The 21,028-nt window shown below is 39.2% G+C and overlaps 1 protein-coding gene across 1 annotated transcript in view; it reads left to right on the top strand.

Annotated features, from left to right (window-relative positions):
* Positions 1-21,028, top strand: part of LOC124774931 (E3 ubiquitin-protein ligase Su(dx)) — a 141,089-nt gene that overhangs the window by 11,511 nt on the left and 108,550 nt on the right. The window contains 2 exon segments of the mRNA XM_047249619.1: positions 19,241-19,343; positions 19,528-19,669. Coding sequence (XP_047105575.1) covers positions 19,298-19,343; positions 19,528-19,669 — 188 coding nt within the window. The 5' untranslated portion in view covers positions 19,241-19,297.

Raw genomic sequence — 21,028 nt, forward strand, 5'->3', positions numbered from 1 at the left:
TTCTTCTCTCCTTTTCCTGCTCTCTAATTCCAGTCCTCCATGACTATTAAATTTTCATCTCCCTTTACTATCTCAATAATTTCTTTTATCTCACCATACATTTCTTCAATTTCATCATCATCTGTGGACCTAGTTGGCTTATAAACTTGTACTACTGTGGTAGGCATGGGCTTTGTGTCTATCTTGGCTACAGTAACATGTTCACTATACTGTTCATAGTAGCTTATCTGTATTCCTATTTTTTTTTATTCATTATTGAAGCTACTCATGCATTACCCCTATTTGATTTTGTATTTATAGCCGTGTATTCACTTGACCGGAAGACCTATTCCTCCTGCAACTTCACTAATTCCCACTATATCTAACTTTAATGTATCCATTTCCCTTTTTAAATTTTCTTGACCTGTATAGCTCAAACAAAGTCCTTGAAACCAGGAACCCCCACACAACTTGAAGACACAGCGTTGCAAATTTCGCCTGACCTATATAGCTCAAATGAAGTTATTGATACCATGAACTCCCACAAAACTCCAAATCTCCATACCACAAATTTCACTTGACCTATATGGCAACTAAAATAAAACCCTCAGTACCAGAAACCAACACACTTCAATCTTCAGTCTGTTATCTAAGCCTTCACTTAATCTGTCTTACCTAAACTGAAGTCCACAGTAGAGCAAACCAAAACTCACATAGTAATATCAAAAAGATAACCCAAGCACTGTCACAAGTGTGGTGTCACCGCCAGACACCACACTTGCTAGGTGGTAGCCTTTAAATCGGCCCGGTCCGTTAGTATATGTCAGACCCACGTGTCGCCACTATCAGTGATTGCAGACCGAGCGCCGCCACACGGCAGGTCTAGAGAGATTTCCTAGCACTCGCTCCAGTGGTACAACCAACTTTGCTAGCGATGGTTCACTGACAAAATACGCTCTCATTTGCCGAGACGATAGTTAGCATAACCTTCAGCTACGTCATTTGTTACGACCTAGCAAGGCGCCATTATCATTTACTGTTGATGCTGTAAAACATGTACCATCAAGAGCGACGTTCACCATTTATGGATTAAAGTTAATTATTCCACAGCTACGTCCTTTTTTGCTAAAGTCTAACTCCCTTGTCCTGTTCCAGACCTCACACCAGCCTGCGTGAGCTAAAAAGCGTGCGTTTCGGCTTCCTCTCAAAACCGGTGTTGGCTCTCCTGCCAACCCACAACAACAAGAATCTAGGCTGGCGAATAACGCACCGGAGTGCATGCTCTCTCTCTCTCTCTCTCTCTCTCTCTCTCTCTCTCTCTCTCTCTCTCTCTCTCTCTAGCAATCAGCCCAGGTAACTGTAGAAACTTGATCATGGAATCACATCTTTGCCCATTGCAGCAGTCCATGTTCTACTCATAAATTTCTCTGTCATATCCATTACTGACAAAAAGAGAAAAACTTGCTTAAATTTCTATATTTCTAACCATAAGAAACACACAGCACTAATAATATCAGACACAATCCAATTCAAAACACTGCACCAATATGGCATCACACAACACAGTTACGTCATGGGTCAGAGCAGTTGGGTGGAATCGCAACAGTTCATTAATGCAGTAAAAGCGTAAGTTACTAAATATTGTTTCTAAATCCAGAATTGATAAACTGAGAATTGTAAACCCTTGTTTGTAATGTGGTAGGTAATAATACTTTTGTAAACATCTAATTATTGCAGTATTTAGGTTACTGTTATCCTCTGACCTTCATCATGATTGTGCTTATGAATATAAGGAGAAACTAGTACTAAGATGTTTAGTTAAATAGCATAGTTATAAAAAAAGTTTCTCTGATTTATAGGATACATTTGAAACACATTTATGTGCAAGTAGAATAACACAAATTACCAGTAATAAAGTAATAAGAGTTAATTGTTAATATTTCTTTCCAAAGCAGTTTTATTCCACAATGCTGAACATTTTCTTTGATGAGGAGATTCACACCATTTGAAATAGGCCTATCTGATGTAATATAAGCGAAGGAGGGATAGAATTAGACACATCTTCCTAACTGCATGTAGTGCCTCTGTTGTCAGTGACAACTTGTCATACCAAAGATTCCTCAATACACAAGAAGCACCATGCAACTATGCTGATCCATAACTACTCAGGAACTGCCCACAGCTTGAGAATAGTGGTTGAAACATTATGCTGCATAACTGTCAGTATTCAAGAAGTGACCAGGATATTGTGGTAAAAGGTTTTCATTTGATTGGCAAATGTTCTGATGTTTCTGTACTATTCACTGAACAACTCTAATGCAATTTGGAAATGGGGTTGTTCACAGTCTTGCTGAAAGTACAGCTCTTCAAAAGGGTTCTTCAGGTATAAGGGGATGTTCAAGCCATTCCTCACAGTATCACTGACCTATGAGGGACAATAGCATACACCAGTTTTGCAATTTCACCCTCTATAACTGTTGAATGTATGTGTAATGATTGGTGTGAACTAGACTTCATATAAAGTTTTGGGCCCCCTACATGTCTATGAACATATACGGGCTTAGATTCATGGGGAGCATAGAATGAATACTTAAATCTTACAAAACTAATGAAATAATTTTGTCTGTGGAATAAAAACGACATAAAGTGCATGCCTGTGAAAACAAAATCTGCTGTTGGGTAACATGATTGAATCATCTTCAGCATGCTGCCCACAAGGTGGTTAAGATATTGCTACTTGAGCCTGTCTCACTTTTTGAGGTGTTCTCATATGGGAGTAGCGTTCCTGTGACAAAACGTGGCAAGTTTCACCAGCTGGCCCCAATCATGTTTAGGGGGATTCATGTTGGTATTTGCTACAGGCCATTTCATTTGGTTGATTCATGCCTCCTTGAGGAAAATGTTTGTAGGATGAACACAGTTTACTTACATATTATCATTTTGAAATACAATCTGATTGGTGAAATGTTGATTGTACAGCTACGCAGTAGATTGGAGGATCCTGTCTCAATACCATACAGCCCCAAATTAGGTTTGGCACAAGAGGTGCCCCTCATTCGTCCACAGTACTAGCCAAAAACACAAGTAACTCACCTCGCTGCCAGACATGTGGGACTGCACACCTGAGACGTGTGTTGGTACCTGGTTGCTTCCACACTCTGCTGTGTCTGTCATCACATATTGGCAAAATCTGTAACTGTCACAATACCATTGATCCAGTTTCTGTTCCAGGTGTTCTGTGGTACACTTTCTTTGAACACATTTGTGCTAGGGGATTTGGGCTGTTGTTTGTAATGGATGCCTAGAGGTCAGTTGATCATGTGGGGACTGTTGAATCTGTCTCAGCTGACGTAGCCCTCTCAGTTGTCTCCAAAATAGGTAGTTCCATTACATTTTCCTGGGGGTACAAACAAGTCACAATTCATAAGTACCAGTCATCAGCTGATGTCGTCCACAGGCATCAACTGTGAGACAGAGCTTCAGTGTTTTGTGGCTCGCTATAGTAGTAGAATATTCAGATTTTGTCGTGGTGGTGTATGCCAGTTTGGCATACAATTTACTGTACTGATAACCCTTCTTGCAGTGAAATGACAATATTCGCATCCTATATCCCTTTAATAGCTCCCCGATGCATGTTGACCAACAGCATTGTACACAAGTCGTACCATCCTATTCATGACCAGAAACACAGTGCACTGAACTGAATTGAACTGAGAATAATCAGAAGAGTACTGAGAAAGAGGTTTTTGAAGTTCAAACTGTGTAATTCATGAGGGTGGCTTGAAACACTGACCGTCTCTGTTGTGTTGACAAGAGACATCGTTTATTTTGTGCACTTTTTTTTGTGCATGTGTATTCGTCTGTTGGCACACACAATCAGTCTGTACATCTCTCTTGAATTCAAGGGAGTATTTGTGTTTGGTAGAAGTAAAAGTCACTTTCATTTCTGCTTAAAAGATTCAGATCACACAGTTCAAACCCAGCGAAAATAGGAATTTCATGACTAAAGCTCAAACACATCACGAATTATACTTTAAGTAAATGTGTACTTAATAAGATGATTAAAAAAACAAGGAATAAGAATACCATTTGGGGAATGCTGTGAAAGAAGATATTATTACACTTTAATACAGAAGACAAAGTAAGAAAACCAATATATAAAATTAGAAAGCTATGATTTTGTGTGTGAAGCCTACAGCTGTTTCCGCAACATCCAGGGGAATTATCCATCAGAAAACTAAGAAGTTGTTTTCCTTCATATAAGTCAGACTGGTCCTAAACCTTCCACTAAATCAGTCTGTTGCTGAAACTGAATTGATATTAAGAATTTAAATAAACATTCACATATGTGTGTCCCTCTACTGTACCACCATTGATTGCTTAAAGTAAATGAGACACCAGACCCTGATGGAATTCCCATTATATTTTACATTGAATATACTTCAGAATTACCTCTTCTCTACCTCATATAAATTGAAAAGCTATTGCGTAGTGAACCAATCTGTCTGACTAGAAGAAGTGCAAGACTGTCCTGTTTATAAAATGGGTAAAAGATTGGATGCACAGGCCTTCAACCCAATATCTACAACAATAATGGAAATTCGTGGATGGAGCAATATGTAAAATAAGGGAAAGTAAACAAGTGAACTACAGTGGATTGATGTGTGGAGCACAGAAACAAAAACAGCATTGACATCAGCTTTTGAACACTACCTCTTTTTCCATTTTCCTGTGACATGTTTCTGTACTCCATGCATCAATCTGCTATAGATGAGTGGTTGCCTTTTCCCATATTTTATGTATCAAACCAATATCTATTGTGTCTGCAGGGTGCCGGAGCACATTCTTGGCTCAAAAATAGTGATATTTCCTGAGGAAAAGAAGTTTCTCTCAAAGAATTAGATTAGGTTCATTGCCATTGTGTGAAATGTGGCACACTTTATCCACTTATGATATATTACAAACTTTAGATGCAGGAGAACACAGGATCATATCTTCCTCAATTTCCAGAGGCATTCAACACAGTGCCATTTTGTTGATTGAAAACAAATACGAAATCAGAGCATGTACGCAAGTATGTAAAGAATGTTTTGACTAATAGGAGCTAGTAAATTATATTTATTTAAAATTTTCAACAAAAATTGGAACACTATTTTGAGTATTGGAAGAAAGAGAATACTGCTTTATTCATCTCATAACATACACTTCTGAACAATCAGATTGTGGTACAGGAGATATGTCAAAAATTAACAACATATATCTCTTAGGTAAAATTATAGTTGCAGAGGTGGAGCAGTATTCCACAGTTAATATTTTTCTGAGAATAAAGTCATGTTTATGTAATAGTGCTCACTGACATCTTGCTGAAATTATTAGTGTGTGCACCACGAATTCTTCCACAGCATAGTAATGTTCTGTATCATTATATCATAGCACTTATTTTCCAAGAGACTTAGCTTCTTGTACCTAGTGTTTCTATCTATTAGCTTATTTGAAGATTCTCATTCTCACATATTGGGGAGTTTGAGTATATAATTTTGGTTGATTAACAGTAAGTATAAAATTATCTTTATTCCATACGTTGCATGAATGATTAAAATTATTTTCCATAAGTAATTTTGGTTTGCTGACTTAAACTATTATTGCCTTACAGAGGTAAAGGGAGGGAACTGTTGAAAGTTCCAAGGTTGTAAATGACTGGTGAATTCTAATTGTTCACAGTATACGTAAATAATCAAGCAGATGATTATCTGCAGTCTGTTTGTCCATTGATAAAGCTGTTGCAGCAAGAAAGTATTGTCATTGGGGGGTGATAAGAAAATGAAGAATATTTTATATTTCACTTGATATGCTGATAATTGTCTTTAAATGTGGATAAATGTAATATAATGTTCCTAACCGAAGATAGAATGCAATAGGGTTTGACCTCTCTGTCTTTCTCAGTGAATTGAACTAGTATGAAGCTCTCGTGTTTCCAGTCAAGCTATTTCAGTGAACTCATTTGGCTGGAAACCTATGAGCTTTGTATCAGTAGGATTCAGTTACAAGATCAGTTGTAAACTTGTTGAAAAATGTGAGATAATACTACAAAATTATGACAGTGGATGACAGCAAGAAATCAGTAGCAGGAAAAGTCAGTAGAAGACTTTGATTGCTTGCAAGGGTTATGCAAGAAATAAACAAAACATTGCATGCACTACACTAGCGTATCAGAGTCAAGAATATGGAAATTCTTACGAAGTGGGATGACAGTGTAGGCTACATTAAATGAATCCTGAGATATATGGCACAGATTGTGACAAGTCGGTAGTGTCCATTCAAATTTAGTAGAGGTGTATAGGGAACTGAAATGCGAAAATTTCGAAGAAAAGTGATGATGTTCTCACATAGTGTTGTTGGATAAATTTAAAGAACTAGTATCAGAAAAGACTAAAACAATTGTACTGTTGCCATCATATAATTTCACATATGGATCTTGAGAATGAGATAAGTGAGATCAGGGTACGTACTGTGGCATATACGAGGTGCATTCAAGTTCTAAGGCCTCAGATTTTTTTTCTAATTAACTACTCACCCGAAATCGATGAAACTGGCGTTACTTCTCGACATAATCGCCCTGCAGACGTACACATTTTTCACAACGTTGACGCCATGATTCCATGGCAGCGGCGAAGGCTTCTTTAAGAGTCTGTTTTGACCACTGGAAAATCGCTGAGGCAATAGCAGCACGGCTGGTGAATGTGCGGCCACGGAGAGTGTCTTTCATTGTTGGAAAAAGCCAAAAGTCATTAGGAGCCAGGTCAGGTGAGTAGGGAGCATGAGGAATCACTTCAAAGTTGTTATCACGAAGAAACTGTTGCGTAACGTTAGCTCGATGTGCGGGTGCGTTGTCTTGGTGAAACAGCACACGCGCAGCCCTTCCCGGACGTTTTTGTTGCAGTGCAGGAAGGAATTTGTTCTTCAAAACATTTTCGTAGGATGTACCTCTTACCGTAGTGCCCTTTGGAACGCAATGGGTAAGGATTACGCCCTCGCTGTCCCAGAACATGGACACCATCAATTTTTCAGCACTGGCGGTTACCCGAAATTTTGTTGGTGGCGGTGAATCTGTGTGCTTCCATTGAGCTGACTGGCGCTTTGTTTCTGGATTGAAAAATGGCATCCACGTCTCATCCATTGTCACAACCGACGAAAAGAAAGTCCCATTCATGCTGTCGTTGCACATCAACATTGCTTGGCAACATGCCACACGGGCAGCCATGTGGTCGTCCATCAGCATTCGTGGCACCCACCTGGATGACACTTTTTGCATTTTCAGGTCGTCATGCAGGATTGTGTGCACAGAACCCACAGAAATGCCAACTCTGGAGGCGATCTGTTCAACAGTCATTCGGCGATCCCCCAAAACAATTCTGTCCACATTCTCGATCGTATCGTCAGACCGGCTTGTGCGAGCCCGAGGTTGTTTCAGTTTGTTGTCACATGATGTCCTGCCTTCATTAACTGTCACACTCATGAACGCACTTTCGACCCATCCATAACTCCATCACTGCATGTCTCCTTCAACTGTCGATGAATTTCAATTGGTTTCACACCACGCATATTCAGAAAACGAATGATTGCACGCTGTTCAAGTAAGAAAAACGTCGCCATTTTAAGTATTTAAAACAGTACTCATTCTCGCCGCTGGTGGTAAAATTCCATCTGCCGTACGGTGTTGCCATCTCTGGGACGTATTGACAATGAACGTGGCCTCATTTTAAAACAATGCGCATGTTTCTATCTCTTTCCAGTCCGGAGAATAAAAATCGGAGGCCTTAGAACTTGAATGCACCTCGTACAGTTGGAAATAGAATAGGACTGTCCCTCACATTCGGGTGAAGTACTCCCTGCTGTACACTGTACAGTTGCTTAATGTGAAATAGACCTATGTGATCCTTGCTAATGCTGTGCAGTTTGCAGGTATGCTTTTTTGCAAAAAGATATCTTTCATGTAATGAATAAATGTTGTAGGTGGTGTAACTGTTCATATGTTGTTTCCTCCGGTGTTGGCTTAGTGGATGAAGTACTCTTACATATCTGCTTTTTCTTTCAGTCATCTAGTTGACGGTCACTGTCCCCCTCTTTTGAAGGACATCATCTTCACGCCAGTGACTGTTACAAGATTTAATTACACTGTTGCAGTTTTGGCCTTAGGCCATTGTCTAGTGCTTTTGTTTTGCGATATTTGAATACGTGTGCTCACACTGTGTAACAAAGTCATGAATGTATTTAACGGTATTGACGACGACATACAAATGTCAGCTTACATTATGTTGACATGGCTTAAAGTCATAATATCAGCACTTGATAGTGGCCTGAGGCCGAAATTACGATAGTGTAATGAAAACTTATAACAGTCACTGGTGTGAAGATGATGTACCTCAAAAAGATTTTTATGACTGTGAATCCCAGCTACAACAAGTTTATTCACTGTCCCCTATCATCCACTGATTGTTGGTGGTGTCAGTGTAAGTTCCCCTGGTCATGGTGATTTTTCATGAGATAGCTGTAGTAGATCATTGTCATGAGTACACATTGAAAGTTAAGTTCCTGTAGCGTTTTGACTGTGTAACTTTCAATCTGTGTGGCTCTGATATGTGATTACATCAAATGCCCAACTGTCACCCAGCTGGCAAATTTCTCTGGCAACAATAGGATTATGTGCCAAATAGAGCACTTTTATTTGTCATTGCAGGTGAAATGCTCCCATCTACCATAGAGCTGTCTTTAATTCGGCCAATAATCAGTATGCATCTTTTGTGTGTTAGTTGAAACTCAAGGTCAGTGCCTTGATTTTACCATCTTCAATAAATACCTATATATATATATATGAAAGTGCTGGAGTTACAGAGAGATAAATTCAGTATTATTTCTACTGGTGTTGGTTATTGTAAACTGAACATCCTCGTAACCAGTTTAACTTTTCTGACAAATTCAATTTACGTGAGGGTCATTTCACTTCAGAACATATAATAATTCAAGGATTTGTAACCCTGTATCTCAGATTTTCTGAAAACTTTGTATATTTGCTTATACTTATAACATAGGAACTTCTGCACCCATAACTCAGGTGTTTATGAAGCTTTTGATTTGGAATTTTTTTCAGAAGTTAAGTAAGGCATATAGTTAAGATAGTGAAGTAGTAAAGTTACGAAGAAAATGTTTAAAAAATATTAAGGTATGTTAATTTTTGATTTCAGAAAAATTGCGAGGATATGGAAAAAGGCTTATATTGCATTTCTCCAACCTGTTGCGAAGCTGATTTTGGTCATAAATAATCCCCTAGATTGTAAGCTTCATAATAAAATTAAAAAAAAATTAATGGGTCTTTTGCTAATTGACACACACATCAGAAATCAAAATACTTTTTGTGAAGGAAAAGGGTTATTTTAAGTAAGTTCATCCACTCACTGTCTCACTGCTACAGGCACAAAGGTATCAAATTAGCATGGTTAAGTATAACTCATTCTAAGCAGGCAAATTAACTGTAAGTGTGAAAATTTATTTGCTTTCCTGTCACTAATTCAGTATTTTTTTTATAGAGTATAATACACAGGGTGAGTCACTAACCATTGCCACCTAGAATAACTCCGAAAGTATGATAGTAGCTGAAAACTTTGTGGGACAAATGTTGCATGGGACATCGGGGGCCATAATATGACGTTGATGTTTTGTTGCTAAGTGGGATCACATCAGAGGTATGAAGGTCAACTGTATTTTTTTAAATGGGCTGCTATAGTTTGGTACTTATTTTCTGATAGTGGCTATCGAGACGAATCCAATGATGTGTGTAACAGTAAGGTCTTTGAAGGCCAATGAAGGTCACAAAGGTGGCATGAACGTCCATTTACAGAAGGTGTTCAGAGTGATGACCATTGGTATCAATGCAGTGCTGCAATCTTCTTATCATGGATTGAGTGGTATTCCCCTTATGATATTGGCACTTATCGAAACACATGTTCTGACAATTCTCTCATATATATCGTGCAAATAGTAAATATTTGCCGAATACGGCGTATCCATCTAACATGCCATTGACTGTTTCCCAGTACAACACTAATAGGAGTGGTAAGACTAGTATTGTTGAATCAGGCGACTGTGGATGATGTATTCCTTCAAAGAACAAGTTGATATGCCTCTTTTTTACAGAGAATGCCAATGAAATTCAGTGAGAACTAGAGACTTATACATTCACAGATATCCTCAACGTACTCACCCTACACATCGTACATTTAAATATGTGTATGATAAATTGAGAACAGTTGGATCTTTAATGCATCGGAAACATATCCGGCAAAGGAAAGTTACTAACGAGGAAACAGAAATTGGTACTCTTGCCACTATGGTTCGAGATCCTTGTGTTAGTTCGCGTCAAATTGCAAAGCAATCTGGCATGACCTAGAGTCATGTTTGTCTTCTGCATTGCCATAAATATCATCCTTACCATATCAGCCTCCACCAAGAATTAACTGGTACGGATTGTATGCGTCGCATTGAACTCTGTCGATGGGCTCAACTTCAGATTCAGAGGGATGACACATTTATTAATTCGATTTTATTTACTGACAAGGCTACATTCATGAACCACGGAAATGTTAATGTGCATAACATGAATTATTGGGCAACTGAAAATCCATGTTGACTGCGGCAAGTTGCACACCAATAACCGTGGTCAGTGAATGTATAGTGTGGGATTCTGGAGGACAGAATTATAGGCTCCTATTTCATCGAAGGAAATCTGGTGGGAAGTACACCACATTCCTGCAAGAAACATTTGGTTATTGGAAGAAATACCTTTAGGAACAAGGAACAGAATGTGACATCAACACAATGGGTCTCCGGCACATTTTTCGCTGATGGCTAGAAAAGAATTGTAGAGACAATTCCCAAATCGTTGGATTGGACGCGGAGGAGATGTCGTGACTGGCTCGTTCACCAGGTTTGATGCGTTTGGATTTTTTTCTTGTGGGGATTCGTAAAAGACATTGTTTTTAAAGACGTTCCAACTGCACCTGAAGATATGTGAGAGAGAATTGTCAGAGCATGTGCTTCGATAAGTGCTGATGTGATAAGGAATACCACTCAATCCATGATAAGAAGATTGCAGCACTGCATTGATACCAATGGTCATCACTTCGAACACCTTCTGTAAATGGACGTTCATGCCACCTTTGTGACCTTCATTGGCCTTCTTCAAAGACCTTACTGTAACACACATCATTGGATTCGTCTCGATAGCCACTATCAGAAAATAAGTACCAAACTATAGCATCCCTTAAAAAAAAAAAAAAAAAAAAAAAAACTTAATATCTCTGATGCAACCCCACCTAGCAACAAAAAACCAATGTCATATTATGGCCCCTGTTGTCCCATGCAATATTTGTCCCACAAACGTTTCAGCTCCTATCATACTTTTGGAATTATTATTGGTGGCAACTCACCGTGTATATTATTTGTGTGTTCAGCCAATCACCTGCTCCCAGTGATAAAAAGTGTTCTTAAACAGCAGTAGCTTGTTTGAAACCTTTATAGGCTTGAAAACAATGCAACAGTAGTTGGAATTCATTGTTGAGAATAACTGGCATGCACAAGTTGTTTGGCGTGAGTTGTTCTTTGTATTTCCGAGAGACGGGTCATACATGTTTATGGTGTGGCCCTATCATTCCACTTGTGTAAAGTATGTTGTAAGTGAATTAGTGCTCAGTTAATTGCAAAGGAAAATGTAAATTCATGCACTTTCGGGAAATTACTAAAAACACCATGTCATTTAACAACGTAAGAACTCTACATAAGAAAAAAAGAGCTGAGTGAAGACCGACGAGATTTGATATTGCTGCGATCCAGTTATAAGATTTCCATGAGATAAAGAAAGTACTAGTTTATGTGGATATCACAGATACTATTACTTAGAAGTTTTTGAAAATCATTGAAGAACTTGGTGTGATCCTTTCAAAAAACACATACAAACAATTAAAAAAAACCTTTGAGGCCAGTTTGCTTGTCTTTGTCTAAAACATTAAGTGCTAAAAGAATCTATGTAAATAGGCCGGAATCTGTGCACAACATGTTGTAAGATTTGTAAACAGAGAACTAATATCAGTGATAGTGATAGAAATCAAAGTGATGCAGATGACGTGGAGGTGACATTTCATGAATCAGTACTAAAACGTTAAAGTATTGATGCAAATAAAACTTTACATGATTTGGGGTGCTCTCCCTTAAACCTCCACTCCATTCCAAATCAGAGCAAGGCTTCATATGGCAAAAAGAATTTAGAAAAAGTGAAGCATGTTTTGGAAAGAAAAATGTGCTGGGCATTAGATTGTAGTACTGAAGATTGTGGCCATAGAGAAGAAAAAAAATGTGATGATGAAATTGTTAAGAAATCCAAAGATTTTGATGTCATGATATTGTTAAAGAAAGAAAAAGTGGCTAGTGTAAAAGTACCTGAAAAAATTCAAATTTTAACTTACGCTCCACCCTCGTGGACAAAAGAGAATACGTCAGAATTCAATGTTAGTGAGTACGTGGTTCGACAAGCAAGGAAACTGAAAACAGAAATGGATATTTTATCAACTCCTATTGCAGATGAAGTGGTAGAGATTGTAACCGATTTCTGCCAAAATAATGAATGTACTCAAATGTTGCCAGGAGCAAAAGGCAGAGTTAGCATTCAAAAGTGTGTATATGCATAAAAGTCTCATCCTTTCCAACTTAAGAGAACTGTACTCTATGTTTTAGATGGGAGAATCCGAAGTGCTGTATTTTATCTGGTGCTGCCAGCACTCATTCAGAGTGTGTGTGTGTGTGTGTGTGTGTGTGTGTGTGTGTGTGTGTGTGTGTGTGTGTGTGAGGGGGTTTGGGGGGGGGGGGGGATTCCACCAAAATGTAAAACTGATTTCGGATGTGGAACACGTTGAAGAAACATACAGAGAACTTACAAAATTTCTTGTATCTGGGCTCTGAAAACTACAACTACAACTGCATGCTTAATCAATGTCATAATTGTCCCAGTGGTGACAAACTGTCAGAATTATTAAAACAGAAATTAGCTTACAAAGATGCTGATGATGAAATTGAATTCAGACTGGATAAACACAGATCATCAGGCAGAATTGGTAAAGCAGTCTGCAACTGTTGGTGAATTCATGACTTGTTGGTAACAAATGACAGGCACTTAAACCGCACTCATTTATATCTAAGTGTCAGTCAAAATCATTGAAGAAATTTAAAGAAAATCAAACCCTGGAAAACTGTTAATGGACTTTGCCGAAAACTACAGTTTTGTAATTCAGAATGAAATTTAGAATTACCACTGGACAAGAAGGAGCTGTACAATCCATCTTGTGTGTGTGTGTTTATGTGGTAAATGAAGAAAGTAAATTGGTAATAGTTAGCAACTGCTTTATAAGTGATGTGTGACATAATGTACGATTTGTAAATAAAACTAAACTCCGCCTGAACAAGCCACGAAGGCCCAACGATAGTGACTGGCCGCCATGTTGTCCTCGGCCCATAGGCGTCACTGGATGTGGATGGGGAGTGGCATATGGTCAGCACACTAGTCTCCTGGCCATATGTCAATTTACTAGACAGAGTAAATGCTGTCCAAAAAATGGTTAAGCGGCTGGCAGAGCATTATCCACGAATGAAGAAAGTGCATGATTTCACTGACGGATGTGCTACTCACTACATGAATAGAAAAAGCTTTGAAAACTTGTATGAGCACAAAAACTATTTTTCTATTGATGCTGAGCATTCTGTTTTTGCTACTAGCCACAGCAAATCTGTGTACGATGGTTTGGGAGGAACTATAAAATGTGTATTGAGAAGAGCTAGTCTTCAGCTAGCGGTTGATGCACAAATAACAACTGCATCTGGTGTTTATGATTTCTGCAAAACTATTTTTTTTTCTTCACTTCTTAGAGAAAGTCAGTGTAGATGTCCTATGCAAGAACTTTGAGAAGAGAGGTTCGATAACCCGCACAATACCTGGTACCAGGAATTTTCACCATTTAGATATTAGAAGAGTAACTTCTTCTGAAAAGCCCTCCTTGATTTTTTTTTCATTCAATGAAAATGCTCCACAATGGACATGCACTTGTCCTCAACAAAATTCTTTAGAGCAGCTGTATATGATGACATGTGGTACTCAGCCTTTGTCAGAAATGTCGGTGATGAAGGAGTAGATGTTGAACTACTTTTTCTCCACCCACCCGAACCAGCAGCATCATTCTTTTGGCCTGAGAAGGAAGACTCTTGTTTGGTGCCTTTGGAAAACATTTTATGTGCTGTTGGTGTACGTAATCAACACATTAGGCAGAATGTATTACTTTTATGAAAAAGATATGAAGTTAACAGTATATAATTTGTCACAGTGTATTAAAAATAGAGATGTTCTTAAGAAGTTTCATTGATAGTTGCAGACAACATCATTGCTGAACATGTACATTTTAAATTAGCGTTAGTGTGGCTAGAATAATTGTTGTTTAAAGATGCTAATTTGACATTATAAATAAAATTAACCTGTGTAATGAAAATGTTTCAATTAAATTTATAACTTTTGGCTCTCATGAAGCAACCTTACTATAGGTTGTCAGTTAACATAATCTGATTTTAATGATCTTCCGAACAATGATGTGATATATGTTAAATGGACATGCAATATCTGTCAAAACTCAGGGCACTTCCACTTATTGTAAGTAATATCAGAGTCTCGATAAAAATAAATCTTGTATCAGCTATCAGAAAGTGTTTTACGTATTTAAAAATCTTTGTTTGGACCACAACAGCTTAAGTTGATGTTCTATATTCCCGTAAATCAAGACCAGTTGTTTTTTTTTTGCCATGAAGATTCATCCCTTCTGTGACATTTGTGGAAATAAGACTACACTGTTTTGAAAATAAGATACTTTCTGTTATTATTATTATTATTATTATTTTTACTATTATGTCTGTGTGAAGTAGTGCCATCCAGATGACAAACTCCAGTTACGACATTTACGTTTGTAAAAAATTTCTGTTTTCCACCATCAAATTACATGAAGTATGTGGAGAAATTTTGCAAAGTATTGTGAATTCAGATTTATTAGTGTGTCCATTCATAGAAAACCCATTAATAATTTTATTTTATTACAATGTGTACTGTCTTGAGAATTATTTAAGACCAATTCTAAGTTCCCGCCAGGTTGGAGAAACGTGATATAAGTATTTTTCGATGTGTCTGTACTTTTCCCAAAATTGGAAAGTGGCAGGTTAAATTTTTTTGTATTGTTCTTTGTAACTTCACTGTTACTTACATGTCTGTTAAGTATGTGCTTCTCTTAAATTACAAAAAGATTCCCAAATCAAGAGCTTCATAGCACCTGAGTTATGGGCATTTAAGTAGATAAGTACCATTTTGCGTTGACACTCTTGCATAGCCCAGTTATCAGAATATCACTACATTTAAAATTCTATATATATATATATGGTTATAATAGAAGGAAACATTCCACGTAGGAAAAATATATCTAAAAACAAAGATGATGTGACTTACCAAATGAAAGTGCTGGCAGGTCGACAGACACACAAACAAACGTGAACATACACACAAAATTCAAGCTTTCGCAACAAACTGTTGCCTCATCAGGAAAGAAGGAAGGAGAGGGAAAGACGAAAGGATGTGGGTTTTAAGGGAGAGGGTAAGGAGTCGTTCCAATCCCGGGAGTGGAAAGACTTACCTTAGGGGGGAAAAAAGGACGGGTATACACTCGCGCACACACACACATATCTATCCACACATATACAGACACAAGCAGACATATACAGAGGCAAAGAGTTTGGGCAGAGATGTCAGTCGAGGCGGAAGTGCAGAGGCAAAGATGTTGAATGACAGGTGAGGTATGAGTGGCGGCAACTTGAAATTAGCGGAGATTGAGGCCTGGTGGATAACGGGAAGAGAGGATAAATTGAAGAGCAAGTTCCCATCTCCGGAGTTCGGATACATTGGTGTTAGTGGGAAGTATCCAGATAACCCGGACGGTGTAACACTGTGCCAAGATGTGCTGGCCGTGCACCAAGGCATGTTTAGCCACAGGGTGATCCTCATTACCAACAAACACTATCTGCCTATGTCCATTCATGCGAATGGACAGTTTGTTGCTGGTCATTCCCACATAGAATGTGTCACAGTGTAGGCAGGTCAGTTGGTAGATCACGTGGGTGCTTTCACACGTGGCTCTGCCTTTGATCGTGTACACCTTCCGGGTTACAGGACTGGAGTAGGTGGTGATGGGAGGGTGCATGGGACAGGTTTTACACCGGGGGCGGTTACAAGGGTAGGAGCCAGAGGGTAGGGAAGGTGGTTTGGGGATTTCATAGGGATGAACTAAGAGGTTATGAAGGTTAGGTGGACGGCGGAAAGACACTCTTGGTGGAGTGGGGAGGATTTCATGAAGGATGGATCTCATTTCAGGGCAGGATTTGAGGAAGTTGTATCCCTGCTGGAGAGCCACATTCAGAGTCTGATCCAGTCCCGGAAAGTATCCTGTCACAAGTGGGGCACTTTTGTGGTTCTTCTGTGGGAGGTTCTGGGTTTGAGAGGATGAGGAAGTGGCTCTGGTTATTTGCTTCTGTACCAGGTCGGGAGGGTAGTTACGGGATGCGAAAGCTGTTGTCAGGTTGTTGTTGTAATGGTTCAGGGATTCCGAACTGGAGCAGATTCGTTTGCCACGAAGACCTAGGCTGTAGGGAAGGGACCGTTTGATGTGGATTGGGTGACAGCTGTCATAATGGAGGTACTGTTTTTTGTTGGTGGGTTTGATGTGGACGGACGTGTGAAGCTGGCCATTGGACAGGTGGAGGTCAACATCAAGGAAAGTGGCATGGGATTTGGAGTAGGACCAGGTGAATCTGATGGAACCAAAGGAGTTGAGGTTGGAGAGGAAATTCTGGAGTTCTGCTTCACTGTGAGTCCAGATCATGAAGATGTCATCAATAAATCTGTACCAAACTTTGGGTTGGCAGGCCTGGGTAACCAAGAAGGCTTCCTCTAAGCGACCCATGAATAGGTTGGCGTACGAAGGGGCCATCCTGGTACCCATGGCTGTTCCCTTTAATTGCTGGTATGTCTGGTCTTTAAAAGTGAAGAAGTTGTGGGTCAGGATGAAGCTGGCTAAGGTAATGAGGAAAGAGGTTTTAGGTAGGGTGGCAGGTGATCGGCGTGAAAGGAAGTGCTCCATCGCAGCGAGTCCCTGGACGTGCGGGATATTTGTGTATAAGGAAGTGGCATCAATGGTTACACGGATGGTTTCCGGGGGTAACGGATTGGGTAAGGATTCCAGGCGTTCGAGAAAGTGGTTGGTGTCTTTGATGAAGGATGGGAGACTGCATGTAATGGGTTGAAGGTGTTGATCTACGTAGGCAGAGATACGTTCTGTGGGGGCTTGGTAACCAGCTACAATGGGGCGGCCAGGATGATTGGGTTTGTGAATTTTAGGAAGAAGGTAGAAGGTAGGGGTGCGGGGTGTCGGTGGGGTCAGGAGGTTGGTGGTGTCAGGTGAAAGGTTTTGTAGGGGGCCTACGGTTCTGAGGATTCCTTGAAGCAACGCCTGGACATCAGGAATGGGATTACCTTGGCAAACTTTGTATGTGGTGTTGTCTGAAAGCTGACGCAGTCCCTCAGCCACATACTCCCGACGATCAAGTACCACGGTCGTGGAACCCTTGTCCGCCGGAAGAATGACGATGGACCGGTCCCCTTCAGATCACGGATAGCCTGGGCTTCAGCAGTGGTGATGTTGGGAGTAGGATTAAGGTTTTTTAAGAAGGATTGAGAGGCAAGGCTGGAAGTCAGAAATTCCTGGAAGTTTTGGAGAGGGTGATTTTGAGGAAGAGGAGGTGGGTCCCGCTGTGACGGAGGACGGAACTGTTCCAGGCAGGGTTCAATTTGGGTAGTGTCTTGGGGAGTTGGATCATTAGGGGTAGGATTAGGATCATTTTTCTTCGTGGCAAAGTGATACTTCCAGCAGAGAGTACGAGTGTTGGACAGTAAATCTTTGACGAGGGCTGTTTGGTTGAATCTGGGAGTGGGGCTGAAGGTGAGGCCTTTGGATAGGACAGAGGTTTCGGATTGGGAGATTGGTTTTGAGGAAAGGTTAACTACTGAATGTTATGTTGGGTGTATGTTTGTGTTTGTTTGTGTGTCTATCGACGTGCCAGCGCTTTCGTTTGGTAAGTCACATCATCTTTGTTTTTATATATATATATATATATATAGTCTGAGAGCAAAAAGGTTTTGTGAAAGTTCTTGTTATAAGTATAAACAAATGTGCAGAATTTCATGAAAATCTGAGGTGATGGGTGACATGACCTGTGTGATTTTATGTGGAATGACCCCTGAATCTTCAAAATTCTTTGATGTAATCTTGTGATCAGGCACATCTCAGTGAACAGCATTTGGTCCCCCCCCCCCCTTTCTCTCTGCCCCTCTCCCCCTCTCCCCCTCCCCCCTCTTCCTCCCTCCCACCTGCCCTCTCTCCTGTTAGAAATGTTTTACACCATCTCCACCTCCAGATATATACTTCTATATATGGAACTCTTTCTTCACTGATGTTTAACTTCGTCAGGCTCTGCAATTCTCCGCACCAAATCTACTGCAGCTGTACTTAGTGCTGCTCATGGAACAGCTGTGTCTTTGTGCCTACATTCCCCACTGATCACGGAATTGAAACAACTCAAGATATTAATCCATTATTACATTCATTGTTCCATAGACAGTGTCCGCCTACCCCGATACAGAATAATTTTGACCAAATGTTCATTTGTTCAGAGTACTGTTCTCAGAGGCCACATTGATTTGGCTTAAGTTACAGCATTGTTGAGTTGGCTCGTTTACTCAGTTAGGATTAGGCTGTTCTACTCAGCCTGTTCCACAAATGCAGTATGCAGCAACTAAAACCATTCAGCATTATTCTCATATTGTACCACCCAACATATTGCAACTTTATTGAGTTCAGTAAACTGAGTAAACTGTAATTGAAGAAAATGTCATGGTATGCCCCATTGAGATATTGGTGCATTTATGCAGGAATGCTTCTAAGAATTGTAAAGTTTGAGAAAATAAAATGCTGTTGCAACCCATAGTGCAAATGAAGAGACAAACTGCATGGAACTATCTTTAGTTAAATATAGAAGAGAGAATATTATTGCCTCAGAACTTAATGACTTCAAATTTCAGATCTGGATATGTTTATCGTGTAAACGGTTCCTGAAAGGAGTATTGGATATATTGAGAATGTCTGACTCTGCTTCTCCTGGCTACCATCAGTTAAGTGTCACAAGTATGTACCAGTCAATATATTAATAAATTAAGTTCACAGGAAGAATGTGCTGTTATTTAGCATTTAAATGCTGTTAAGTTTCACACTTGGAAGGTCTTGATATTCTGGTTACTAATCCATTGTTAGTAATGTAATTCTGTATTTAACATACTGTAACTCAGATTTTCTATGTTCATTATTTCAGTTGAATGTGCTCATCTTCGTGGAAACAGTAGCTTCTTGAAACCTAATCCGTATGTAGAGCTCTCTGTCGATGAGAAGACTCCAAGAAAGACAGAAGTAGTGAGAAACACATATCAACCAAGGTGGAATGAAGAGTTCACAGTGTAAGTTCTAAAAAAATTCACTGAATCGTCTCCATGGTTTCTTGAAAACAGGTTGAGCTTTTTTTTAATTATTAAGAAGTAACGAACACATTGAAGGTATAAATCTTATCAAAATCTGATTACAGAAAAGGACTGAGTAAATTCATCAGTTGAGATGTGTATCATGTTGGATAAGTGGAAAATTGGCTGAAAGGAGGCTACTGTGGGATTTATTTACCTGAATGTTTTCAAAAGCTGTCAATAAGACTTTATGATAATAAAAAAAGGTGAAGCTGTTTTTCTTAAAAACTTGAGTGGGGATCACACCTTTTAAGTACAGGAATCATTGTTTTCAGGCATTGATATATTGTTCCCCTGAAATTGTCTGATGATCACAAATTTTAAAAAGTTCTGTGAAAATCAGCAGTTATTGTTAACCTTAAAGAACAACACTACACAGCATGCGACTGATATAGATATTAATTTCAAATATTTCCTCTGAGGCTGAGAAGGCTGGCACGTAGACTATTGCATGATAAATAAATAGCTGTTCATATTTTTGCTGATTCACATTCTTAAATTTGTGTTTAATGTGTTTGTGGTACACAGGTGAAGCTTCTGTTTGCTAATGTAGTCTTTGCAAAGAGTAAATTGTCACTGAGTCTTTCATAGTAATGAAATTAAGTAATTGTCCATTGCTCTTACACATGCACAACAGATTCATTGTGATGACTTATATGTAATCTGCCTAATTTTTAAATAAAAATAGTATTTCACAATTTCCATACCGGGGAGTTAAAGGAACACTAGTTAAACTGTCACACTTTCATCTTGAGACCATATTTGTTATACCACTTATTGCTCCATTTATGGAAGAAGGGCTGCTGTCCTAACCCAGCCTATTTCAGATGTAGACCATGTTAAAGTAATGCAGTCCATTTAAGGCTGCCACTTTTCTTTCATAAATGAAATAGGGTGTGGATATTGCAGAAATGGTCTGAAGTCATAACTGCAGACTTAGGTCCCTTTACCTGTCTGTCGTTGACTGATGCAGTAAAATCACTTGCACCTGGCTATTGGCATTGCAGAATATTTCCAACCTCTACACGCTACTGCTCTCAACAGATATCTGTCGGGCATGTATATGCAACTGAGTAGCTGTCACAGTAGTCAACAACTGCACTAGTACAATATTTCCATATTTCGACCCAGTGGAAACACTCGATAATAAAAGTTGTCTACAAAGGTAGAGGAGACCCAATGGACACAAACAAGTACAGAGGTGTAGCCCTAGAATATACTAAATTCAAGACGTTTTCAAAGATAATTACACAAAAAAAAAAAACAAAGCCTGTGTGGACAGACATCTCCCAGAACCAC

This window comes from Schistocerca piceifrons, chromosome 2 (genome assembly GCF_021461385.2).
Source record: "Schistocerca piceifrons isolate TAMUIC-IGC-003096 chromosome 2, iqSchPice1.1, whole genome shotgun sequence".
Classification (NCBI taxonomy): Eukaryota; Metazoa; Arthropoda; class Insecta; order Orthoptera; family Acrididae; genus Schistocerca; species Schistocerca piceifrons.